The sequence below is a fragment of the Balearica regulorum genome, chromosome 1, assembly GCF_011004875.1.
Source record: "Balearica regulorum gibbericeps isolate bBalReg1 chromosome 1, bBalReg1.pri, whole genome shotgun sequence".
In the NCBI taxonomy this organism is placed as follows: Eukaryota; Metazoa; Chordata; class Aves; order Gruiformes; family Gruidae; genus Balearica; species Balearica regulorum.
This window is the reverse complement of record NC_046184.1, coordinates 25,571,055-25,593,904: the sequence shown is the minus strand read 5'-3', so window position 1 is coordinate 25,593,904 and position 22,850 is coordinate 25,571,055. Positions and strand designations below refer to the sequence as shown.

Below are 22,850 nucleotides of genomic sequence, written 5' to 3'. Positions count from 1 at the left end.
AAACCCATGTTGGGATATGGCTCTCAAATGCTGTCTCCTGCATGGCAGCCCATGCTGTCAGCAATGCTTTGTGAGGGTCTAACTATGCAATTTCTTTGTAACTTGTCTTTGTGAGTGATTTTTGTCCTAAAAACAGTGAACGTATCTTAAATGTTTAATTTAGGGGATGCTTTTTTCTAATTTTGTACTGATAAATGTAGAAATCTGGAAATTAATTTAATCAGAAGAAACAGGCTTTACTTTTGTTCTTACCATGCCGTTTATTACGTAAGACAGTACAGAAATGCAAACAGTTTCTGGTGTGCATGCTATTCTACAATTACAAATCAGACTGTTTTAAGATATTTTTTTAAAGATTTGCATTGAACATAAATGTAGGGAAATAGCTACCTTTTTTTGTCTTTGTTCTAGCATTTCTTCATCTGTCGTTAAAATGGACTATGAAAAGACTTCTACAAAACTTTCTAACTAATGATTTAATTATTTTATTTTAAAATGTAAGCTATAGAATAATTAAATGTGCTTCCAGAAAAAAATAAACAAGCTTCTTCATCAACCTACATCAATGGGTTGTTTTTTGGAGGGTGTGGTTCTTCTCCTTGGTTGGGGGATGTTAGCAGATTTCCATAATCTCCCATCAAATCAAAAACAGAGCAACAGGATTAACAGAACTTCTATAAGTGTGTGTCTCTAATGCTTTTGACAAATACATTTTCTGTGTCCAAATAAATTTAAATAGGCTTTGTAAAATACCTGAAGATTTAGTGTTGTTAATATATATTTTATATATATACATATGTTAATGCCTCTTCATGGAGACAACAGCAAGAAACTGTAGTTTTGAGAGCACATACCCTACTGTGTCCTCTAGAACATCTGGCACAATTTTATTTTTCTCATTCAGTCTGGTTAAAGCTCAACTCTAGAATAGTGACCACAGAAAAAATGGATAGCATTTCTCTGTATTAAAAATATTTTCAGACAAGTCTATTGAGTACATAATACATGGAATGGGTCTACGGTGGGAAGACTTTCAAACTTATGACTACAATATTTGATTTATATCATTGAGAAGCCAGGGAATATCATTATCTCCTTCACCCCTTCCTCCCTTCTGCTCCCCTCCCCACCCTGCCCCAGAGCCTCCTAGGCTTCCAGGAGTCAGAGGTAAGATAATTTTTCTCTATCTTCTTAATGAAAATTTAATCCAGTACTTGGTAATTGATAAATGTTTGTTACAAAAGAACAGTTTATGAAGATTTTGTGCAGCATTATTCAGTCAAAATTTGTTTACAGGCTGTAATCTACAAATAAAACTGTATGAGCTTGTTAGTTTAATAAACTTTGTCTAGCGTATGTTGCATATAATATGTCTCAATTAGTTTTGAAAGGTAGATACAGACAGACCAAAGAGAATACAAATTAAGTTACAGATGCCCATCTGACTTTGCAGAGATGGGGAGTATAAAGATGACATCCTTATACTAGTGTATTGAGGAAACTTCAGTTGGGAATTGTGGAGGAAATGCAGACATGGAGCTCTGTGTGATGCTATTGTTAGAATCGCTCCCCAGGCTGAGATTGGCATTTTGGCTTGTGCAAATGGGCCCTCAGAATGCATGCTAGCATTGATGTGCAGACAGAGCGCTAGAACATTGCTTAGGAGAAAGCCTTAGAAGGATTCAGAAAGGGAACGGACCTTTCTGTGGACCAAAGGAGCAGTAAGATGAGTTAATGCTGTGGAAGGGGCATTAGATTTCATCACTGGCGACCCATGCCAGTTCCTGCCAGAGATTTGTAGGTTTCTTGCCAGCTGCTTTGAAGCCTCTCTTGCTGACCACCATCAGAAGTACAATACTGGATTTGGCCAAAAAGACAGAGAGAAAGAAGGTGAGAGACTACTAAACTTAGAGAAGGATTTTCACCTGGGCTGTCAGAGATGCATTTCTTCATCGTGTCTCAACTTATTTATGAAAAGTGGGGAGGCCTCAAAAGTCTTTAGAGCAGTTCTTTGCAGAGCACCCAGTGCCTGTTTATTAGGGACTTTTGTGGGATGTGATACAACTGGGTTCATGTCCTTACATCAAATTAAATGGAGTGGGAGTTTGCAAAAGGCCTTAAGCACTGGACTTGAGGAAGGATGGGTCTCTTTGGCCTGCCCTGACAGAGACAGGCAGCCTAGTGCACGCTGAATGTGATGGCACGGCTGTTGCACTAGTACCTAACTCCAAGCCTGGGTGCGCAAGTGAGGAATTTGCTTTATGAAAATTACAAAACAAATAATTTTACAGTATCTTTAGAGCTTTCAGATTAAATGTAGAGAAATAGTTGATTCCCAGACTTACCTTTTTTCTCTTGTCTGCATTTCTGCATTAAACTGTACTTTCTCATAGAAAAGTTCCCGCAAACTTGGTTCTCCCTGGCCAGGATGTGGTTCCTCAGTGCAGATCCAACATGTTCTGCAGTATCAAATTGGAGCCAGGCAAAGGTGAACGTGTCCTGTCTAGATGAGCATTGCTACCCTTAGAGCTAGTCCTCAGCCCAGGCGGCTGGCCACTTCTCCAAACACAATCCAATAAAACATCTTAGACAGAGTCCCAATAAGCGTATTAACTAATCAGTTGAGTCCTTGCAGAATCAATAATTCTGTGAATTTAAAATGTTGGATGATATGGTGTATATTTTTGTTTTATAGAGGCTGATCTCATTCCTGAACTGAATGAAACTGAAGAATATGAGGTATAGCATTCATTTATTTTTAAGAGAGTATTTCAAATACATACGTTTCAACTAAATTGAATTGATACTCTGTGAAAATTTATGAAACTATGTCACCAACTAAATGTATTATCTGCATTTATATACACATATATATATGTGCATATCCAGCCTTCTCTTTCAGCTATACTTCTCCCTAGAGATACCTCACTATTTAGTTCTCTGGGGCTGGAGGTACATGGAGAAGTAAGGGACATCACAGGTTACACCTAAATATTTTTCAAAATGGGACATCAGCTTACTCTCACTTCTGAGTGAAGTCTGACAAAATTGTTCATTTAGCTGAATCAAAGCTGTCACCCAGTGTTAGGCTTTTTAGTTTGTTTAAAGACAAATCTTACTTGAGCTTGCTTATGATGGTCTTAGCAGGTAGTAATCTACAGTAAGGGAGGAAGGTAGTTGTGCTGAAGAGTGAGATTCATGTGTGTCTGCTATCAGTGTGCTATCGGTTGAATTTAAGAGTTATTCCAAAATTCTTGGAGCATCGTTTAATTCTTTAACTCAAGTTAGACTTACAGTATAACTCTATTTTATAGAACTTTGAGTGGTTTTATATGCAGACTTCATATTTGGTAACTAGGTTTCTGGTGTCCCAGCAAGGAGAGAGGTGAAAATATCACAATGAATTTTTTAACAGCCTCTAAGACAGATTTTACAACGTGGACAGTTCCTTCAGTAAGATCTACATTCATATCAAGTAATCCCTCAGAATTTTTATTTTATAGTTTCAATCTATGACCATAATATTCTCACTGAGTGGCAAATCCTTGTTAGTTAAATAGACAGCCTGTGCTTACCTGTCTATTTACCCTCCCTTGTATTTGTGGACGCCGACTAACCAATAGCACAGTTATTTCTCTGTTGATGTAAGCTACATATCTAGATTATTAGATTGTATCTGTCAGGGCAATAACTGTGTGTCAGTGAATGTCAATCGAGTTTTCCTTGAACCAAGAAAGTTTGAAAGTGCAGGCATTGCCCTTCAGAAAGTGGATTTTCAGAAACAAGGGCCTGTCCAGTCCAGTCCAGGTTTGAGGGCACACAGTTTAGGTGCTGCTGTCCCTACATTTTAGGTATTTAGCCCTTGGAATGAAATCCAAACCTGAGAGTCATGTCTGAGGTCCTTTATATTGTGTGAGTGCACTAGATGTTCCTGGTACAAAAAAGGGACTGGGGTGTGAAGCACAGCTCTAATCTAGTGGTCAAAGCCCTCGCTCTGGTAAGACTTGATAAAAGCTAACAACTCCTATTAGCTGAGTGCCCCAGTTAATAGTTTATTCAGCCGTGCTTCATCTTGAGCACTTCCTTTCAAAGACAGGTTTTTTACATTCTTTTCTTTCCTGTGCCCTGCTTGCTTCAGTGCAGGAGTGGGATAGCTACTCAGCCTATAATATAGTGGAAATTGAGGAATTCTCAGGCTGATAACAGTGTCCCAATCTCCTGTCTTCTGGGTGTTTTCTCTCAACATCGTGTTTTGGAATAAAACAAGTATTGCCACCATATCATCAAGCCAAATCTTCAAAAGAAAAAAGAGTTGTAACTGTATTTTGTGAGAGGCTCTGTCCTGCTGGTGTCCCTCCAGGCTATGTGTGCCTATCAGATCAAGTCCCTTCAGAAACCAAAGGTGTCCCTCAATCTAGTTTGCAGAGTTGTGCTCAGACAGGTTTGGTTCTGGTGCAGTTCTAGATGGGGGCACAGCAGAGAGCTGCAGGCACTGCTGTGTCTAGGTCAAAATGAAAATGTCTGCTGAGCAAGTTGGATGCTTCCACATGGCGTTTTTTTGATTTGAGACACGGAAAGCTGGAGAGGGGATGAAAGGATTTGAACTTAGATCCTCAAGGACTGCCTAAATCCTGATTGTATTTAGGCAAGTAATTTTTCTTTTTCTTTTTGGATCTGTCCTTAAAAGTCAGAACTCTAACACAGATTTTTCACAAAGTATCATTATTCATGTTCAGCAAACAAAGGGTCATAACAGGAACTAGGTGGTTTCACTCACAACACTTTTGAAACTGTTACAATCATGCTGATCATCCTGAAATCTTCTTTTTCAGAAAACTCTGAAGATTCAGCAGATTTAAGGACAGGTCATAAATATATTTTACAAATTCTGTTACTATGACAATTTAATCAACAACAGGATATTAGTGCACATCTCTAAGACATCCTGATAGCAAAACTATTTTTTCTTTGATGTGTACTGCATATACAATTGCATTTTATTAGGAAAAAGGTAGAGCTTTTTAATAAAGTAAATAACTACTATAAGTGGGTTTTTTGTCTTTCAAATAGTAATTTCAAATAGCAGAATTAACACAATATTTAAGAAGTTGTGACACAGGATTTTTTTTTTTTTGTTTGTATTGCAAATAAGTAATATTTTCAAGAGAGAAGAGGATACTTTGCAGATAAATATTTTGCTGTAAGACCAGCAGTCTTCTCAAGTGTTGTCTTGTTTTGCCTCTCTCATTTTTATGGAGCCAGGAAAATATATTATTGCAGTTTTGGTTTTCGTTTTTGTACGGTGTCTATAAACATTTTTAATTGTCTTCGGCTATGATATTTTTTCAAAGGATGAAGTTGATGAAAAGGAAGCAGAGGTGAATGAAGAAACTGCAGTGATTCCTAGCATTGACAGTACAATAAACCAAATGAGGAAGGATTTCCAGGTGACTACATCTAGCTACAGTCAAGAAAAAATGGGGACAAAACCCAATGAAGATAAAACAAATAGATACTTAACAAGAGAAGAAGAATTGCATGGTAAGGAGGATGTTTTCAAAGCAGTTTATTACCCTACTTCTCCACCTGTTAGTGAAATTTCTGAAGAAGAGGAAGATCCTTTTTTGGAATCCCGAACAATTACTGGAATTCCTCCTCAACTCATTGACACAACCAAAGGCATAGAAGAAGAATACATATACCTTTCTTCAGGCACTGAACCAACAAGAATAACCACTGCTGGACATAGTGACGAAGATTTCTTACTGTCTCCTTTTAAACCTCATCAGGAATCTGATGACTTTTGGAGTTCGGTTCTTACCACTTCTTCAGCGCAGCTGGTTACAGAGGAGACCTCCCAAGAAGACACCCGTCCTTCAGGAAGCCCAGATATAAGCATACATGATGTTCTTTCCCAAGGCTCCATTAAGTATGTTTCAGAAGGTGTAGCACCCTCAAGCTCTGATGAGCCTCCAAAGCATACTTCTCCCACTGAAGGAAATTTATGGTTTCGTAACGCTACAGATCTGACAACTCAATCTGTTGATACATCGGATAGCAGGCAATTGTCTCAGACCAGTTACACTGATGCTTATGTAGAGGGATTAAAGCCAGCTACAGTGCCATATTCCAGCAGCCCAGTGGTTTCACAAGACACTTCAGATGCGGATTTAGAATTGCCACATTATTCTACCTTTGCTTTCTCCTCTGCTGAATTATCACCTCACTCTATCTCTTCAAGCTCTGGAGAATATGGTTCTGCTTCTGCTGCCAGTGAGGTACTCTCTCAGACAACTCAACCAGTCTATAATGGTGAGATACCTCTTCAACCTTCCTACAGTAGTGAAGTGTTTCCTCTAGTCACCCCTTTATTGTTTGACTCTCAGATGCTCGACACTACCCCTGCTACATCAGATAGTGATGTGACCTTGCATGCTACACCTGTATTTCCCAGTGTTGATGTGTCATTTGAACCCACCCTGTCTTCCTATGATGATGTACCTTTGCTTACATTTTCCTCTGCTTCCTCCAGTAGTAAAATGTTTCACCGTCTGTATACAGTTTCTCAAATGTTTCCACAAAGTGCTACTCCAGCTGTTGCAAGTGATAAAGTGTCCCTGCATGCTTCTTTGACATTGGCAGAGGGTGATACATTAATACAGCCAAGCCTTGCTCAATATGCTGATGTGGTGTCACATCAGACTACTCATGCTGCTTCAGAGACACTGATATTTGGTCATAATAGAACTCACATATTTTCTCAAGTTGAACCATCCAGCAGTGATTTAAATATGCATGTACTATCTACAATGTCTGAACTTCCTTATGCTTTGTCTAGTAATGTGGGCTCCCTCCAAAGCTTTACTGTTTCCTATGACTCCGCAGAATTTGTGCATGATTCTGTTGACGTATTTCATCAAGATCCTTTATTTAGCAGCTATAACAATGTACTGGTGCATAAACCTTCTTCTGTAATATCACAAGCTGATACTTTGCTGCAGCCTACGCGCTCTCTATCTAGCGATATGGATTGGTCTGAAGCATACTCTGGTAGTGAGTCCCTTTTGCCTGATACAGATACTTTGACGGTACTTAATGTTTCTTCCTCTGATTCTGTAGATGAAATTACATATGAATCATCTGGGTTTAGTGATGTTAATAAGATGCTTCAAAAAGGTGATGTTATATATGGAGATGAGAGAGAACTGCAAATTTCCTCTTCCTTAAGTGAAATGGCTTCCAATGCTGAAAGTAAAGTGATATCTGAACTTTCTACATCTGTTTCTAATAATGATGTAATTAAGCAGAATACGTCTCTGCAAGAAAGCCCACTTCCTGTTTCTAGCACAAAGGGAATCCTTCCAGTCTCTCTTGCTTTTCCCACTACTAAGGTATTTGGTCGTGGTATTAGTAAACTTACAGAAAATCACCTTTCCGTTCAGCCTTTGCATGTTACAACTCCAGTCTTTGATGACACTTTGCTTGAACCTATGCTTAGTGCAAGCTCAGATCAAGCTCTCTCTGCCCCTGCTTATAGCAAAATGTTGTCCTCGACTCAGCCCTACTTTTATGACACCTCAGCTGCATTAAATAATGAAGCATTACTGCAATCCTCCTTCCAATCTTCTGGCGATGGCACTCTGCTTAACACGGCTGCAGTTGTGCGTAGTGATCCAATATTGGCTGAAAGCTCCAGGGTTCATAAAGATAGTTCTACATTTGACCAAATATTGCATCAAATGGCACCAGGTTCTGCTACAACTGAAACCATGCTGCATTCTACATCTGCACCTCCCGTTGCTGATACGCTGTCAAACACTTTTAGTAAGCCCACAGCGTCACTTCAAGGTTTATCTGTTACTTATGCGAGTGAGGAGTATGTTTCATCCAGTTTGGTTAACAGTGAAGATGTTCAGCAGGTTATGCCTTCATTGTACAGTAGTGATGTTTCATTCCAGCTGACCAGTTTAGAAAATACAAATGCTTTTCCCCCCCAAGCAGTGAATGCTGTAACAACTCCCTTCCTATCAGGTGATACATTACCACACGTAGCTACTCCTGCAGACAGCCATATCTCTTCAAGTGTTTTTGCAAGAAGTGAGGCTGCCAGTGTCTCTTCAAGTTCTACACTTGGTTTCGATCCTGTTCATATGCCTGCAGTTGTTTCTGATTCTGACGTGTCCATTCATCACACTCTTCCTTTACCAAATGTACATATTTCTGTTACGGCTGTTCCTCCCAAAAGTGAGATCCCTGTAACCTTGAGTAGGTTGCTCGTTTCTTCTAGAGAATCCTCTGGGTTGTCTCCCAGTATCATGTCCAGTACCGATTTGTGGCCTTCTGTAGTTGAGGATGACTATGATGAATATGACGATGGCTTCCCTGTAAGTAACTGTATCTCATGCACTTCCCATAGAGAAGCTCAGGATATGGTAGTAGAGGAACAAAATACAAAGGTAAACAATAACAAGGATCAGAGTAACCTAATTATAAGCTCACATTCTGAGAAACCTGAAGAAGAAGAGAAAATTTCAACTGCTGCATCAGACAGTCAGATAAACCGTGCCACGGACAGAAGTAATTATACATCTGTACCAACTTTGACAGCGAGTGTGATACCTAAGAAGCACAACGACCCGACAATTTTGGAGAACCACATTCAGACTGCTAGTGTCCCATTGCAAAACACATCAGAGTCTAAGTCTTGGGCTGTTTTTACAAGTGATGAAGAAAGTGGTTCTGGCCAAGGTACCTCAGATAGCCTTAATGATAATGAAACTTCAACAGATTTCAGTTTTCCTGACCTTAATGAGAGAGACACTGAAGGGGCAGTTGAAGCAGGTAACTCAGAATTAACTCCTGGATCATCACAGTCATCAGCCTCATCTGTTGCTAGCGATCACCCATCAGTATTCAACATCTCTGAGGCAGGTTAGTTATGGATAAGTCTAATGAATTCCACGGAAAGCTGTGAGGGGATACTTTTGTGCCATAGAGAATAAGAAGGTTTATCTACATATAATAAAAGGCGAACGTAACAGTGCCACTGGGTGTGATTAAGGAAGCATTGGGGAACAGGGGGTGCATGCTGAGCTGCTTGTGAATGCTACTTCTGGCTACTTAAAACTGCACCTGAAATACTCTTCAGTAGGAAGATTCATGCTCTGCTTTTGGATAGATGCGTACTGTCAAGCAGAAGTTGGGTGGTGCACAATCTAAAACCAGAATTTGTTTCAATGTTTATTGTCTAATTTTAATTTTAAAGGTTTAAGAGGGATGTAAGTTCTCTGTACAAAGACAGATGCTGCCTTTATGGAAATACACCAGAGGACATCATGCCTCTTCCAGAGGAAACATACCTCTGAGATTCTGGGTTTTAACTTGCAGCAGCACATTTGCTCCTTGTGTTTTGTTTTGTGTTTTGTAAGATGTATTGAGCAAGGAAGAAGATGCTTCAGTTTGATTCTGATTCATCTTAACTCATAAAAACGTTCATTTTCATTCTTACTCTGTATGCCACCTTCAGATTTCAGTGAGACGCAGACTTTTTTTGCCAGGTTTGCATATTTCTAAAATATTAGAGCCAGATTTTCCTGTACCTGTTTATATTTAGTGCTATTTTCCTATTTAGCCCTCTTAAAGGCAGCAAGAGTATTTGTGATCTGTGACTCCAAGGATAAGGTTCCAAAGGCAAAACTGAACCTCACATAGATAAATACCTGATAAACATAAAAGTTTTCCTTTGTATTTAAAAATGCATTGCGGAAAACCTGAAGTATTCAGACACATAATTTGCATTGCCTCTTGTTAGAGTATTGAAAATCCAAGAGTAAAGTCAGAAACAATCATGATGTTTGAAAAAACCACACCAAGAAGCAAGGTTAAATCGGTATTTTAGAAATTAAATTGAACTTCCATTAAGTACTCACAACATCTGTAGAGGGCAGTATCATTCAACTAAACCCACTAAGGAATGGAATCCACAAAGCATAGGAAATTTTCATCCCAGTCCTACAAATACACAGTTAAATCACATGAGGTTATATTACTCATGAGCAACAGAATACTAATATGAAAAGGTGCTAAATTGACACTCTGTGTAGCTGGGGCTAGTAGAGTGGGAAAAATAGAAAATAAAAATTAAAAAAAAAAAAAAAACAAAAACAGAAAACATACTGAATCTAGTAGGAGTCCTACCAAGGTAGGTGTTATAAAACTGCATGAATATGTGAATTAGTTCAGTAGGTAAGTAGTTACCACATTGTGTAAAATGCATAACTCTTCTTTAAAAATAAGCAAAAAGAACATCAATATTTCAAAACTTATGTTACTAATGTGAATGAGTGTTACCATAAGAGATTTCTAGTTTACATAATGGGTGCCGTTTGAATTGTTACTGATAGTAACTCAAAAAGTTACTGGATTAGTAGTAGGAGTAGTAGGAGTACAACAGACTTAGAGTTTGTCTTCTAGATATTATTGAAAGACACTATACAGTATCATTTCGTGTACATTATTTTTTCCAATAAATGATGCGAAATATTGTCTTTTAATAAACTGAAAATTCAGTGTGAGCATGTCTAACATGGTGTCCTGTAAATCAAAGACATCTTTGCTTAATTCAATTATAAAGAAATGAAACAAAAAACCCCAAAACTCTCAGATGAGAACTTATTTATACATTTCAGTGAATTCACCGGAAACTGATTAAATGCCTTCTTGTTGTGATCATTACAGAAAAAAATTGTCATTTAAACTTTTCCCAGTCTTTGTAGTTGTTGATGCATATTTATGCTTGTTCTGAACTAAGGCCTTCTCCATAAGACCTCTATGGCTACCTAAACCTTTCAACTTCAGTTGAAAAACTGTAAGAGAAATTAATACAAAGAAATATGCAAAAGATCCAAACACATCTATTATTTGGGAGCAAAGAAATCTACTAGAGATGAGACTACCTTTTCAGCTGCCATCATTGGCGTGATGACCAAATAGGCAAGAAACCTCCTTGTTAGAGGAGAAGCCTGCTCTTCATTGCCCGTAGAAGGAATCCCGATAGGATTTGGTTATGCAGTTTGAAGAAACCCTGTCATCACACAGATAACACTGTGTTTACACTATGAATTAGTCCAGAGTTGGATAAGCAAGTATGAATGCTTCAAAGGGATTGTATTCTGATCTCTCATGCATACACATAGTTTCTTCTGAAATCAATAGGAAATACAGACTTTAGCCTACTCACCAGAAACTCAGGGACAGATTTTTCAGAAGCAACTTCTGCCTGCAATTACTTTGCCCACTGAGCTACAGGATTTAAAGAGTAGTGAGGACATTAGAGTACTTTGAACTAAAACCAAGAAGATGTCTGCAAGATCAGAGCCTAGACCTTTTTGCATATAAAGACCTGAAAGCCCCTAAACTCAAGAAAATGGAACCAAGCAGAGAGCTACCTGGAAATCTGTACTGTGTGAAGCTATCTGGGGTTTTTTTGACATCCTATTTAGAACATGTGATTTGGGGGATTTTTTCAGGTCCAACTTCATTCCCTCCTCCCTTTTATCCAAAAGCTTTTTATTCATGTAGAATTGATCCCTTGAAATCCCAGTGGAGTGCCGCTGATTTCTAGACAGCAAAATTCCGCTCCCATACAGAACATTCATTGAATTAGGACTGTTCACAAAGGCAGAAAACATTCTTAGAAAATTTAGGGGGTTAATTCTAACAAGTGCAAAAGTGCTTATTTCTGTATTTTAACTCACATAATTGTCACAGATCACAGTAAACTGCACACATTGAAAAGAATCAGTCATTCGTGTCACAGTTTTAAAGTGTTTACTTCTTGAGGTATGACCAAAGTAAAAAATGCAAGATTGGTCTCATCCAACATTGCGTTCCCTTATTTAATAAGATTATAAAATGTATTGTTTTAATCATCATACAGATTCCTATAGCAAATTATTTCTGTCATCCAGCATTACAAGGCTGACAGAAATGTGAAATCTAGACAATCTCTAAATAATAATTTGGTCACCTGTAGAGATGGAGGAAGGAGATCTAATTCTGGCTCCAATACAGTTGGGGGAGGAAGTACTGCAATTGGATTCAAAGGAAGTAGGATGTATCTATTAGGCAACTTACAGAATGGGCAATCTATTAAAACACAGAAGTCTTAACTGCCATACGGCCAGCACATAGGGACTATTGTAAGAAAATGTTCCTATTAAACTGTTAGCCAGAGAATTAATTTGCATTATATCAGTGACAGTTAATATCAAAATGTTCTTTACACTTTCCAATATTACATATTCAGATTGCTTAACTCAGTTGGCTTTCAGCTAATAAACAGATGAAAATAAAAAACTTTCTTCTATATTTTAACAACAATCTGCTATTCTTACAAAGAGAAGTCTCCACTGCTGGAAGGCTGAGTCACATAAGCTTGAACACTTTGCTTTACCCTCTATCTGCTTATTTTCTGTAGCTGGTTTGCAAATGTATACACTTTCTGGAGTACATATAGTAAAAACCAGAGGTAAGTGGTATTAAGTAGGCTCATTATAAGACACATTCACTCATACTGTGCATTTCTCAGAATTTAAACATGGATTGTTTCAATTTTCTCTGACTGCAGAGGCAAGTAATAGTAGCCATGAGTCTCGTATCGGTCTAGCTGAGAGTCTGGAATCAGAGAAGAAGACAGTTATACCACTTGTGGTCGTATCAGCCCTGACTTTTATCTGTCTAGTGATTCTTGTGGGTATTCTCATATACTGGAGGTAAGTTGCTTTTTGGTTGGTTTATTTTCTTTTCAGTTCTAAAGAGCTCTGATTTGAAAAATGTGATTGACATTATTGAGCTGTCTTACAGGAGGGAGACTGGAGCTTGTCTCCCACCATGTCTTTGTATTGTTCCCAGTGCTGCAGTGACATTAAGCTGACAAAGTAAGGTGGTTTCTGTTCAAAATGCTCAACTATAATTCTTTTTGGTTGCAGAGGGCTGAACTATTGCAAATAGTTTATTTCCATACTGAGAGATTTTAGTAAACAATTACTTGTGATTATTAATGTCTAGAAGCTAAGTGACTTAATGGAGCACTGGAAAGAATAGGAGGGAAAAGAAAAATAAATAGCATGGCATGGGTTTATTTCCTATTTTTCAAATCCTTTAACAGTTAAAAAAGGTAGGTGTCAATTTAGGATGAGAATCCGTGGTCCCCAGCAGGACTATGTGAATAAACAATTCATATAGGACTGTAGGACTGCAGGACCGTAATGTAGCTGACACTGTATGCAAGACAGAATAGAGATAGTTTAATAATACTATAATAGTATAAATGTTTTAAGATCACTCACTGAGTAACTCTTACAATGTTCTGTGATTTAAAAATTGTTCTACTTTCTGATTCTGCCAAACAAAAATTTGCCCCCCAGCCTTTCAAACCATTCAGCAGGTAGCTGAGGAAGTGTTTCATGTGCACACACATGCTCAGGTTCCCTCATGGGTGTGTTTCTCTGTGACTTGATAAATTGATAAGACAGTAAGAAAAAAAATTTAGGCTAAAGGGAAGTGGTAGCTGTAAGAAGTCATGATGACATATTTAGTGAGGGCAAAAGACTATATACTGTGAAATAAAACAGACCAGGGACTCTTCTACAGCCCCAGCTGGCATGGCACAGATCTCTTCCGTACAGCTGAAGTCTCTTCCGTCACAGGGCAAAAAAACAGAGTGGCTACATTCACATCACCTACTGGGGATGGTCTCTGTCCTGTGCTAACCCAAGCTGTGTCAAGCATTGTGTGAAATAACGCAAGTTGGCCTGAGCTAAAAGCATACCAGAAATCTAGTTAGCCATATGACAGTATGTGGCAGTGCTCAAGCCTTTGTCTGGTGCCGTTTCCTTGGTTCTAGGTAAAGCCAGAGAGTCTTCCTAGGAACAGATCTGCTTAAGCTTTCATAGGGCTTTCAAAATTCATGCACAACCCTAACACTTTCTCGAGCGTGCAGGTTGCCAGGGAGGAAGCACAGCAGTCGAGAAAGGGGAAATAAGTTGAAAAAACTTCCTGCCATGGTGATTCTTGCTGTTTGCCAGGAACATGATCCTATTACTGCCTCTGTAGTGCTAACATGTAAACTAGCCGCAAGAAACAGGATCTTGCTCTTCCAGGAACAGCACGAACAAGCGGTAAGGCAGGTCCAAACACACCGTGGATGCTTCCAGAGCTTGTTTCTTCTCTCTCTCTTTTTTTTTTTTTTTTTTTTCCTATACAATCCTGCTTAATCTAAAATTTGAGCAGTGAATTTTCAGGAAGATTTCTTCTTCTTTCCAAAGTAGTACTTAATTGCCTTAAGAATTGCACCTCTTATTTCTCAGTTTATGTCTGCTTGGATAATTATACTCTCCATCACAGGATTTCCAGCTAACCACTTTCATATTGAGAACGTTTTTCTGTCTTTCATGTTACACAACATGAACGTTTGTATTCATCTTCCAGAGGGTTTCATCCCTGAAGATAAATAGTATTTGAAATCTCTTCTATTTGCCAAAGAACACCATCCATTTTAAGACCCAGATTGTACAGTGCAGTTCTAGTAATCCTACATGTTAAAAGCTTGTTTTGTCAAATAACATTGTGTTCATTTTGTATTCTTTCTCTGGGAATGAACAATTCTGTAACATAGGTCTTTCAAAATAAAACAAAAATCCCGTTAGCAGTAATATCTTCTTGAACTTGAATTTAATCTTTTCTGTATTTCCTGTGTATTACAAAATAAAATATGGAGCTCTTTTTTTGTTAATCCTCAAGAAAATTTTCTTGGCATTATGATAACACCAGTAAAGTTTCTTATGTCAGAGGAATGAAACATCAACAGTATGTATGGCAGGTAGGACTTCGTGGCTCTCTGGCTCTCTTTCAAAGGTGCCAAGACCCTCAACTGTTTTTAAAGCCTGGGAAATATCAGAACATTAACTTTATTGCTGTGAAGTTTTCTTGATAAATGGAAAATATTATTATAAAGTCTATAAGCATTTTTATGGTTAGTTTTAGTTGATTTTGAAATAATTGATGTAAGCTGTCAATGTTTCTTTTTTTTTTTTTAATGCTTTTTTTAGGTAAGCCAATTATTCTCACTTATTAAAGTCCATTAAAAGTTTAGGTTTGCAAGAAATTATTCTATATTCCTTTGGCAACAGTACTCAAAAAATTGCAAAGGTATATCCTAGCTGAGTATTTGAGTCAATAGTGCTTTGAGTTGTCTCTGCTATTAGCTCCTAATTTGAATATGCAAAAGGTGTGTTTAATATGCTAAAGGTGTGTTATTTGGTTTAAAAAACAAATAACTTCAAAGAGCGACAAGTTCCAGTTTCTCAAGGTTAAAAAAAGGCAAAATTATTTTGTTCTTCACATGAATGACTTGTATCAGAAAAAATAATTCTGTACCATCTGTTGTTTGGGTTTTGAAGGGGTTTTTTTTACATGAAATTGTTAATCAGCACTTGAGGAAATTCCCCAATCTCTTCACTATCTCATTAGGCACAATTTCAATCTTTCTGTGATAAAATATTCATTTCTCTGACAGAGATGAAAACTTTTAATGGCAATATTGTCTAAAGATTGTCTAATCGCCAGTAGGAAAACGCACAGTTTTGAACTACTCTAGTACTGTGTATCAAATCTTTTGTCATTCAAGCTATTTTCAAGCAATGTCATTTTCCTTTCATTTCTTCAGCATGATTAAGATTACAGTGGAATAAACAAGGAGATTCTTCTGCCTGTTTAATGGCCTTGCCATCCAGACAGATTTTTTTTTTTTTTTACAGCTTTAGAGAGAATCTTCTATCCAAATCTAGAGTCTATCCATCTCTCTCAGTATCTATCTACTTGACTGAGTCCTGCAGCAGAGAGGCAGCAGGGATATTTGAATCTCCTTGCTCAGTTCTTTTCATTTCTGGATGGCTTCATCATTCCCATTTTGCTGAATTAACCTTATCTGTTAAGATGACTGAAATAGAAAGTTACTGTGTGCTGACATATAATACACTGGAAATTGCTTATGCGTGTGTGTACTCTTTTGGAACAGTCCATAGAAGTGATCAATGAAAATAAAGGTGATGAAATGATGTATAGGAAGAAATGTCAGGCTATTTGTGCAAATCAATTTTTATAAAGGTTATCATAAGAAGAGCTTGGAAGATAGTAAAATGGTAACAGTTGTCAGTGGGAGTTGTACCATTCAAGATTCTTTTTCAACAAATGTGTATGAATCTCAGTAAAAGACTAGCTCTAATAATGTGAACAGCAAACTGGTAGTGCAGTTCCAGCTACATTTCTATCTATAGACATACTGAATGTCAGCTGGCTGTCATGAAGCTTCCTAGAAGTCATATGACCAATGCTTCAGAAATTACCAACCCAATGACAGACAGCACCCTGAGTAGTCATTTAAATTTTAACTTTCCTCTGCCACCCTATATCTTTGAAACACAGCTGACAGAATGTTCATTTTCTTGTCCATGATTTGAACTGATGCCTTGGATCCCATGGTAGGTTTATGGGAGTTGAGAACCCTCTGTAAGGATAGTTAAACCTGCACATGCAGAGACACACTAAAACCAGATTCAAACTTACAAAGGCCATGGCTCTTCATCTATGAAGGAAAAACTGCACTATGTTACATCAAATTATATATAAAAGAGTTAATAAAATTTGAAAATTAAAATTTCAGCTGGCAAACACTTAAAAATTAATTGGAACCATTTAAAAATGGAATAATTGGAATCACTGGATCCACTGATCTATTTAAAGATCCTTCGGAACCACTAGATCTTTAAATGATTGGAACCGTTGAAAAAATTTCTAGTAAGTGTTTGAGAATACCTACTGGGAGATACCCTGTGAGCACAAAAGACCCTGAAATTCTCAGAGAAAGAAGTAATCATGCGTCTGAGGCCATTCTGGGTGAGCGCTGGATGTGCAAACCCATCGTGTCACAGATGCCTCCGACTTTGAGGTTCAGCTCCCCTCCCCAGGCCAGGCCAGCAGTGAACACCCTGCACACGCGCACGCTCACGCGCACACACAGAGCCACGCTGTGTTGCCTGCCTCGGTGACAATCCCAGTCAGGCTCTGAGCAGCTCCTGCCCCAGGGGAGAAGTAGGCAGCACGTGTCCTCAGCCAAGGTCCAGGGGCCTACACACCAGGAAAATGAAGTCCTCTGCAGTCTGAGGTGTAGTCTTGTCCCAAGCAGTTCACACTTAAGTATTCATTCAGATCTAGTATCCTTCCCGTTAAACCAAAGAGCTGCTGCTGCCTGCCTTCCTGTACACATACAGACACTCTAATTAATTCAATGGCTTAGCACTATCTCCATATATAAAGTGAGTGTTTGAAGAAGTGCAGTGTCTAAATTACAAATTACAGTTTAAGTTGAAGATCTAAATGCTGTGATGAAAGGTGTAAATTAAATAATCAGGTTAACATTGAGTGATGGGACCTTTGTCTGGAAGTTTGAAATAGTCATCACTTTTTTCAACAAGTGATAATTAACGAGATGTGGTTATTAACATTAGATTTAGTCATGAAGGCTTTCACTGCTGATGCAGAAGCAGATGGAGTGCCTATTTATGAGTCTTATTACAGGTTAAGTCAACTGCTATGAATTTGTCTCCCAAATGTGCTAAGGGTGTAATTTATTTTCAGCCACAATTAACTTGTTAAAGATTAAAGATACAGTGGCTCAGTAAGGAATAGTGAATGTATGGCATATCATGAGGACATTTTAAGTACTGCTTTAGATGTGAAAGCCATTATGCTAATGAAATTCTTTTTAGCTCAATCTTTTCTCAAGCAAAGAGGTGACAAAACTCTGTAATGTTAGTCCATAAACTTTATGTATGATCATTGTTCATAAGCAGTAGGCATTAGGGGGAGGACATTTTTTGGTTTTAAAGCTTTAATCATAGAATCATAGAATAGTTTGGATTGGAAGGGACCTTTAAAGGTCATCTAGTCCGACGATCAGGGACATCTTCAACTAGATCAGGTTGCTCAGAGCACCATCCAGCCTGACCCTGAATGTTTCCAGGGATGGGGCATCTACCACCTCTCTGGCAACTTGAGCCAATCAGGCTGGTTGGTTGGTGCTGTTTTTAATAAACACAGCATTCTCGTTGCCCGGCAGGCAGGGACAGACTTTCCAAAAGTGTTTAGTGATTTGAAGTGCTTTGATACTCACCTACCTCTTACAGACATTTTGCACACGGCCCTGAGACTAACTCTTGAGTATTATGCTAGCATTGAGACAGCCTCTCTCATCTTCGGCAGCTACTCACTCTATGGGGTACTAATGTCAGAGCCCCTTTAAAAGTAGAAAGATGTTCCCAAGCACATCCTCAGTGTGTTCTTGGTCTGCATCTAAAATTGCTATTTCTAAGTAAAACTAAGTATATAATGGATAGACTTACTTCAAACATATCATGCAAAGCCAAAGCTCCTCTATGACCATCACAAATTTGCTTTTAGAGGATTCTAGTTGGACTCCAAATTTAATTGTCATGTGAATCACCAGAACTATTTTGTATGCCACAATTTTGCCTTTGATGTAGCTGTCCACTTTTTCTTGTGTTTTAAGAGAATCTGCATCTTACACAGACAGAAAATTCCCAGCACATTCCAAGACTGCGGGCATGTTTCCCAGAGGCTTAATTCAAATAATCTTACCAAAGCCTTTATGATCTACATTAATGGTTTTGGAAAGAATGCCACTATCTGCATATTCCCTCTCTATTTCTCAAAGTAGCCTCAAAATTTCTTTTTTATTATAACAATTATATGAGAGGTTTTATCCATACAGCGATACAGGAAGAGTACAGAAGAATTTAAACCACCAGTGATTACACAAAATAAGAAATCATACAATAGCTTCAGCCTACAGCTTTGAAGAAGCAGAATCTTGTAAAATTAAAATGAGATTAATATTTTCCTGATGCATATATTTCTTTTTAAATTTAATGATTAGTGAATAATATTTCAAATAGATTAAGTGACCCAGAGTAAAGATTGTTATTAGCATGTCTAATCATATGGAGATTTTTTAATTAAGGAGGCTTTGCAATGCTTACAGCAGCAGTTGGCTGTTTAGTCCCTTGAATAGCTTGGACTCTTAACAGATGCTATTCTTATTATCTTCACATCTGGATTACAGCACAGATACAAATAACATTGTGGGTCATAGTCAAGGTTGATTCCATTTGTATTCATCCCTCAACGTTTTTGCAACAAAGCTAGCATCTCTTGGAGTTATCAATTCCCCTGTCAACTTCGGGACGTCCTCCTTGGTTAAGGTGTCCCTCAGTGCTGCAATTATGTTATGAAAAAAATATTTAGCTACAGTCATAGTAGTTCCAGAGACGCCAATTTGTCTGTTACAGGGCACGTTGCCTTTTATTGCATTTCCATGTCTGCAGTAGGATCTATCGATGAATTACCAAAAGCGATCTCGTACACTGCTCCATCTTCGCATGAAAGGGCACAGTAATTGTGTGTGTGAATTTGGATAAGCAAGGAAGACAATGGCATTTTTTTATACTTGGAGATGTTGTGCAGCATCTACAGTAGCTCCTGATGCAGAGATCCCTTTTCAGCTTTCACTATGTCTGATGTGTGCTCTGTCTTCTGCCTCTGGTATAGGTAAAGATGCATGAACTATGTATTATGCAGAGTTAATGTAGTATCTTCAAGTTGTATGCATAATTTGGTGGTATAATTTGGGGGAATATTTGTATTATAGCAGTTATATTTGACACTCCATGAAAAGTGGTTTTCAAAACTGTGATTTCTTTCTTACTCAATAATGCCAGAATTCCAAAAGGTCTCAGATAATATTTTATTTTCTGCAATATTTATTTATGTTTCTTTTTCTCTAGGAAATGTTTCCAGACTGCTCACTTTTATTTAGAAGACAATACATCACCTCGAGTGATTTCTGCTCCCCCAGCTCCAATCTTCCCAGTCTCAGGTATTTTTTGTCAACTGTTCTGTGGATTGGTGTTAGCTGTTGGAAGATACTGCTTCGTATGTGTCCATATGAATTCTTCACATACTGTAATATCTGTAAATCAGAGATTTCTTCCCTCTTGTACTAATAAACCCAGGTGCACTTGACAGAGGCAGAGACTAGTATTACTAATATTCTGTCCTGTAGGTAACACAGAAGAGAAATATCCTCACTTTACAGAGTTGTCTCAAAGATATGCTATGCCTTCTAGCCGTTTGAGGTATAGCCTCACTAGAAATGGCTTCTAGTGTAGCCATCTGAGCTACACTACATAGCTCTAGTTCACTGTCACGAAGTAGATGATTACACCAGCAACATGTTCTCCTGTATTTCTGCCTTTAATTGAATTTGTCACCTATGTATAGAACACGACCTATTCTTTTTACCAGCAGGGCCAATATATGCCTCATCTGTCTGCATTTCATTTGCAATTACAATATTTTCTTTAACTTATAAATTTTACTAGCATAATTACTACTGGTAAAGTTCTCTGTGAGCCTCTCATAAAAATGGTGCGCAAGTACAGAATGTTATTAGCATCTTCTGGTTCCATATCCATCACAGTTATTTGAAAAAATGTTTCTTTTCTTTCCTCCTGGAAGAGTATTGGAGGAGCATGTGCAGCCCTCCCAGATTTTTCAATATCTGAGTAGAATGAAAAGTACCTTAAATAGATTGATTCTGCATCAGATCCCGAGTCACATTTTCACCCTTGAGAAGAGGATATCTTGTTCCATTACTTCAAAAGTAATAGCAAACTGTGCTATTACACAGGGGGATGTGTTCCCTTGGAACGACTAAGGGAAGCAAAATCAGCCCTTGTGTAGGTAACTAGTAAAGACATTTAATTAAATAAATCCCAAACATTAGACTTCTGTTGTACCTGAATTGTAGGCATCTTTAAATGCCTCTTGTATTGATTGCTATTGTTAGGAGACACATAACCTTTTCCTAAATGATTAATGGGCAGGGATATAGCTTGATTTCAGAAAACATGTGATTATATACGAATGTCAAGTGGCAATCATTATAGGAAATCTCTGCTCTTACTCTCTATCATTAACTATATTGCAGCATAACTATAATTTTCTTGCAATTTTTCCTGACCAGCTCACCTCAGGGAGATAGTGTTTTCCACTGTCATAAGACAGAATTGCACTTACTGTTATTCTGAGGGCTTAAAATATGTGTTTTGATGCTGGAGGGTTTCCTTCTGAAATACTGATTAATATTAACTTAAAGAGAAAACTGTTTTTGAATGACTGAAAGAAACATTAAAAATTTATGGAAAAAGTTGCAAGCACTGAGGAAATACTTTTGTTTTATTTTGTGTGCAACAGACTTCAAGTGAGCAGTTTTTGTGTTTTCTATTGCACAAGTGTTTCAGCAGTGTAATTTCACAACAATTGAGACTAACTGCGATATAATACTGGCAAAGAGTGTAGAGCAGGAAGAGGATTTTGTAACTGCTAAGTTTAATTTTTTATTATGACTATGACTAAAAGCACACTCCACAGATCTCATTGTACATTAAGTTTTCCTTTTCTGGGGTTTCATTGGCAGAGATAGGAGAATTGCAGTTATTCACAGGAAATGCCCTGGCACTTCACAGCATAATTCAAAGATGCATTCAGAACAAATAATGAATTACAGGGTAATATTAGGACCCACTATTAACCTTTAAGTAGTTTCAAGTGATACCTGCCATCCAGATATAAAATATATTCCTGGAGTCAGAAGTGATTGAATTGGGAGATTAGCACTGGCAAGGAAATAAAACAAGTAATTACACCAAACCTGAGATCTCTTTCTCCCTTAACTGTCCTTGCTCTTAGGGTCATTTACCTTCCCTTCTGGTTTTGTGTTTGCATATCATTAGAATAAACACTTTATGCCAGGTTTCATCCCCAAAGTGTGAAGATAGTGTTACACATTTGTTCAGCTTCTCTTAGGCTTGACTGGATAAATTCACTTTTTGTATTCAGATCCATTCATGTAGGTGGAAGACCAGATGGATCTCAATACAAATCAACAAATTCTTGGTAACTGAAAGCTAAAATTATTAGGTAGCCTAAATGCTGAACATCTGTTGATGTAAATTACAGGTCCTTGTTCAATGTTTTTGATGTTTCTTTCTCATATGAAACAGTGATGAAATTACAAATTGTGAAATAAACATATTTTTAATACATGAAAGGCTTTAAAAAACAACAAAAACAAAATTACTCCTCAGAACCAAAACTAGCTGATATAATGTCATCCTTTAACAGGTAATTAACAGAACAGATGACTTTGTTTACATAGCATATTTGCAGGAAAGAGAAGATTAAAAGTCCCAAAGGTTTTTGACATGATCCCTAATGAATGTTCTACACAAGAGTGTTTTTCTGTATTTGTATAAAGTAAAAAGGAGATATCCTGAAATATAAACATCAGATGGAAAATTCACACTCAGTATCAGGACCCAGAAGTTGCATGAATCACATTTATTGGTTGAGAATGTAGATATTGTCTTTGTGTGTATCCAGAAAGTCTCAAATCTTTCACTTTTAAACTTGAAGTATAAAGCCTGATGTGAAAATTTGCAGTCAATACTCCCAGGATCTGATATAAGATTATTATCAATAGGTAATCATAGAATCATGGGGAGAATGGCGGGGGCGGGGGGGGATCCCTGCTGGAAGTACTCATTCATTCAGTAAAAGATGAAAATTAGTTGTTGTTTCCTTTGGATGCCAATGCAAACATGCAACAATGTGAGTTAAAATTATACTACTGGCATAATGGTGCATCGATG

General features: G+C 37.7%; 1 protein-coding gene across 6 annotated transcripts in view; it reads left to right on the top strand.

Annotated features, from left to right (window-relative positions):
* The window catches only part of PTPRZ1 (protein tyrosine phosphatase receptor type Z1), a 143,253-nt gene that overhangs the window by 98,857 nt on the left and 21,546 nt on the right, over nucleotides 1–22,850 (top strand). For 4 of the 6 annotated variants that reach the window (XM_075743167.1, XM_075743152.1, XM_075743160.1 and 1 more), the window contains exons 11-14: nucleotides 2,696–2,739; nucleotides 5,352–8,931; nucleotides 12,629–12,773; nucleotides 19,923–20,014. In XM_075743167.1, the coding sequence (XP_075599282.1) occupies nucleotides 2,696–2,739; nucleotides 5,352–8,931; nucleotides 12,629–12,773; nucleotides 19,923–20,014 (3,861 nt within the window). The remainder of the gene's footprint in view (nucleotides 1–2,695; nucleotides 2,740–5,351; nucleotides 8,932–12,628; nucleotides 12,774–19,922; nucleotides 20,015–22,850) is intronic. The other 2 variants (XM_075743185.1, XM_075743177.1) reach the window with 1 other exon arrangement.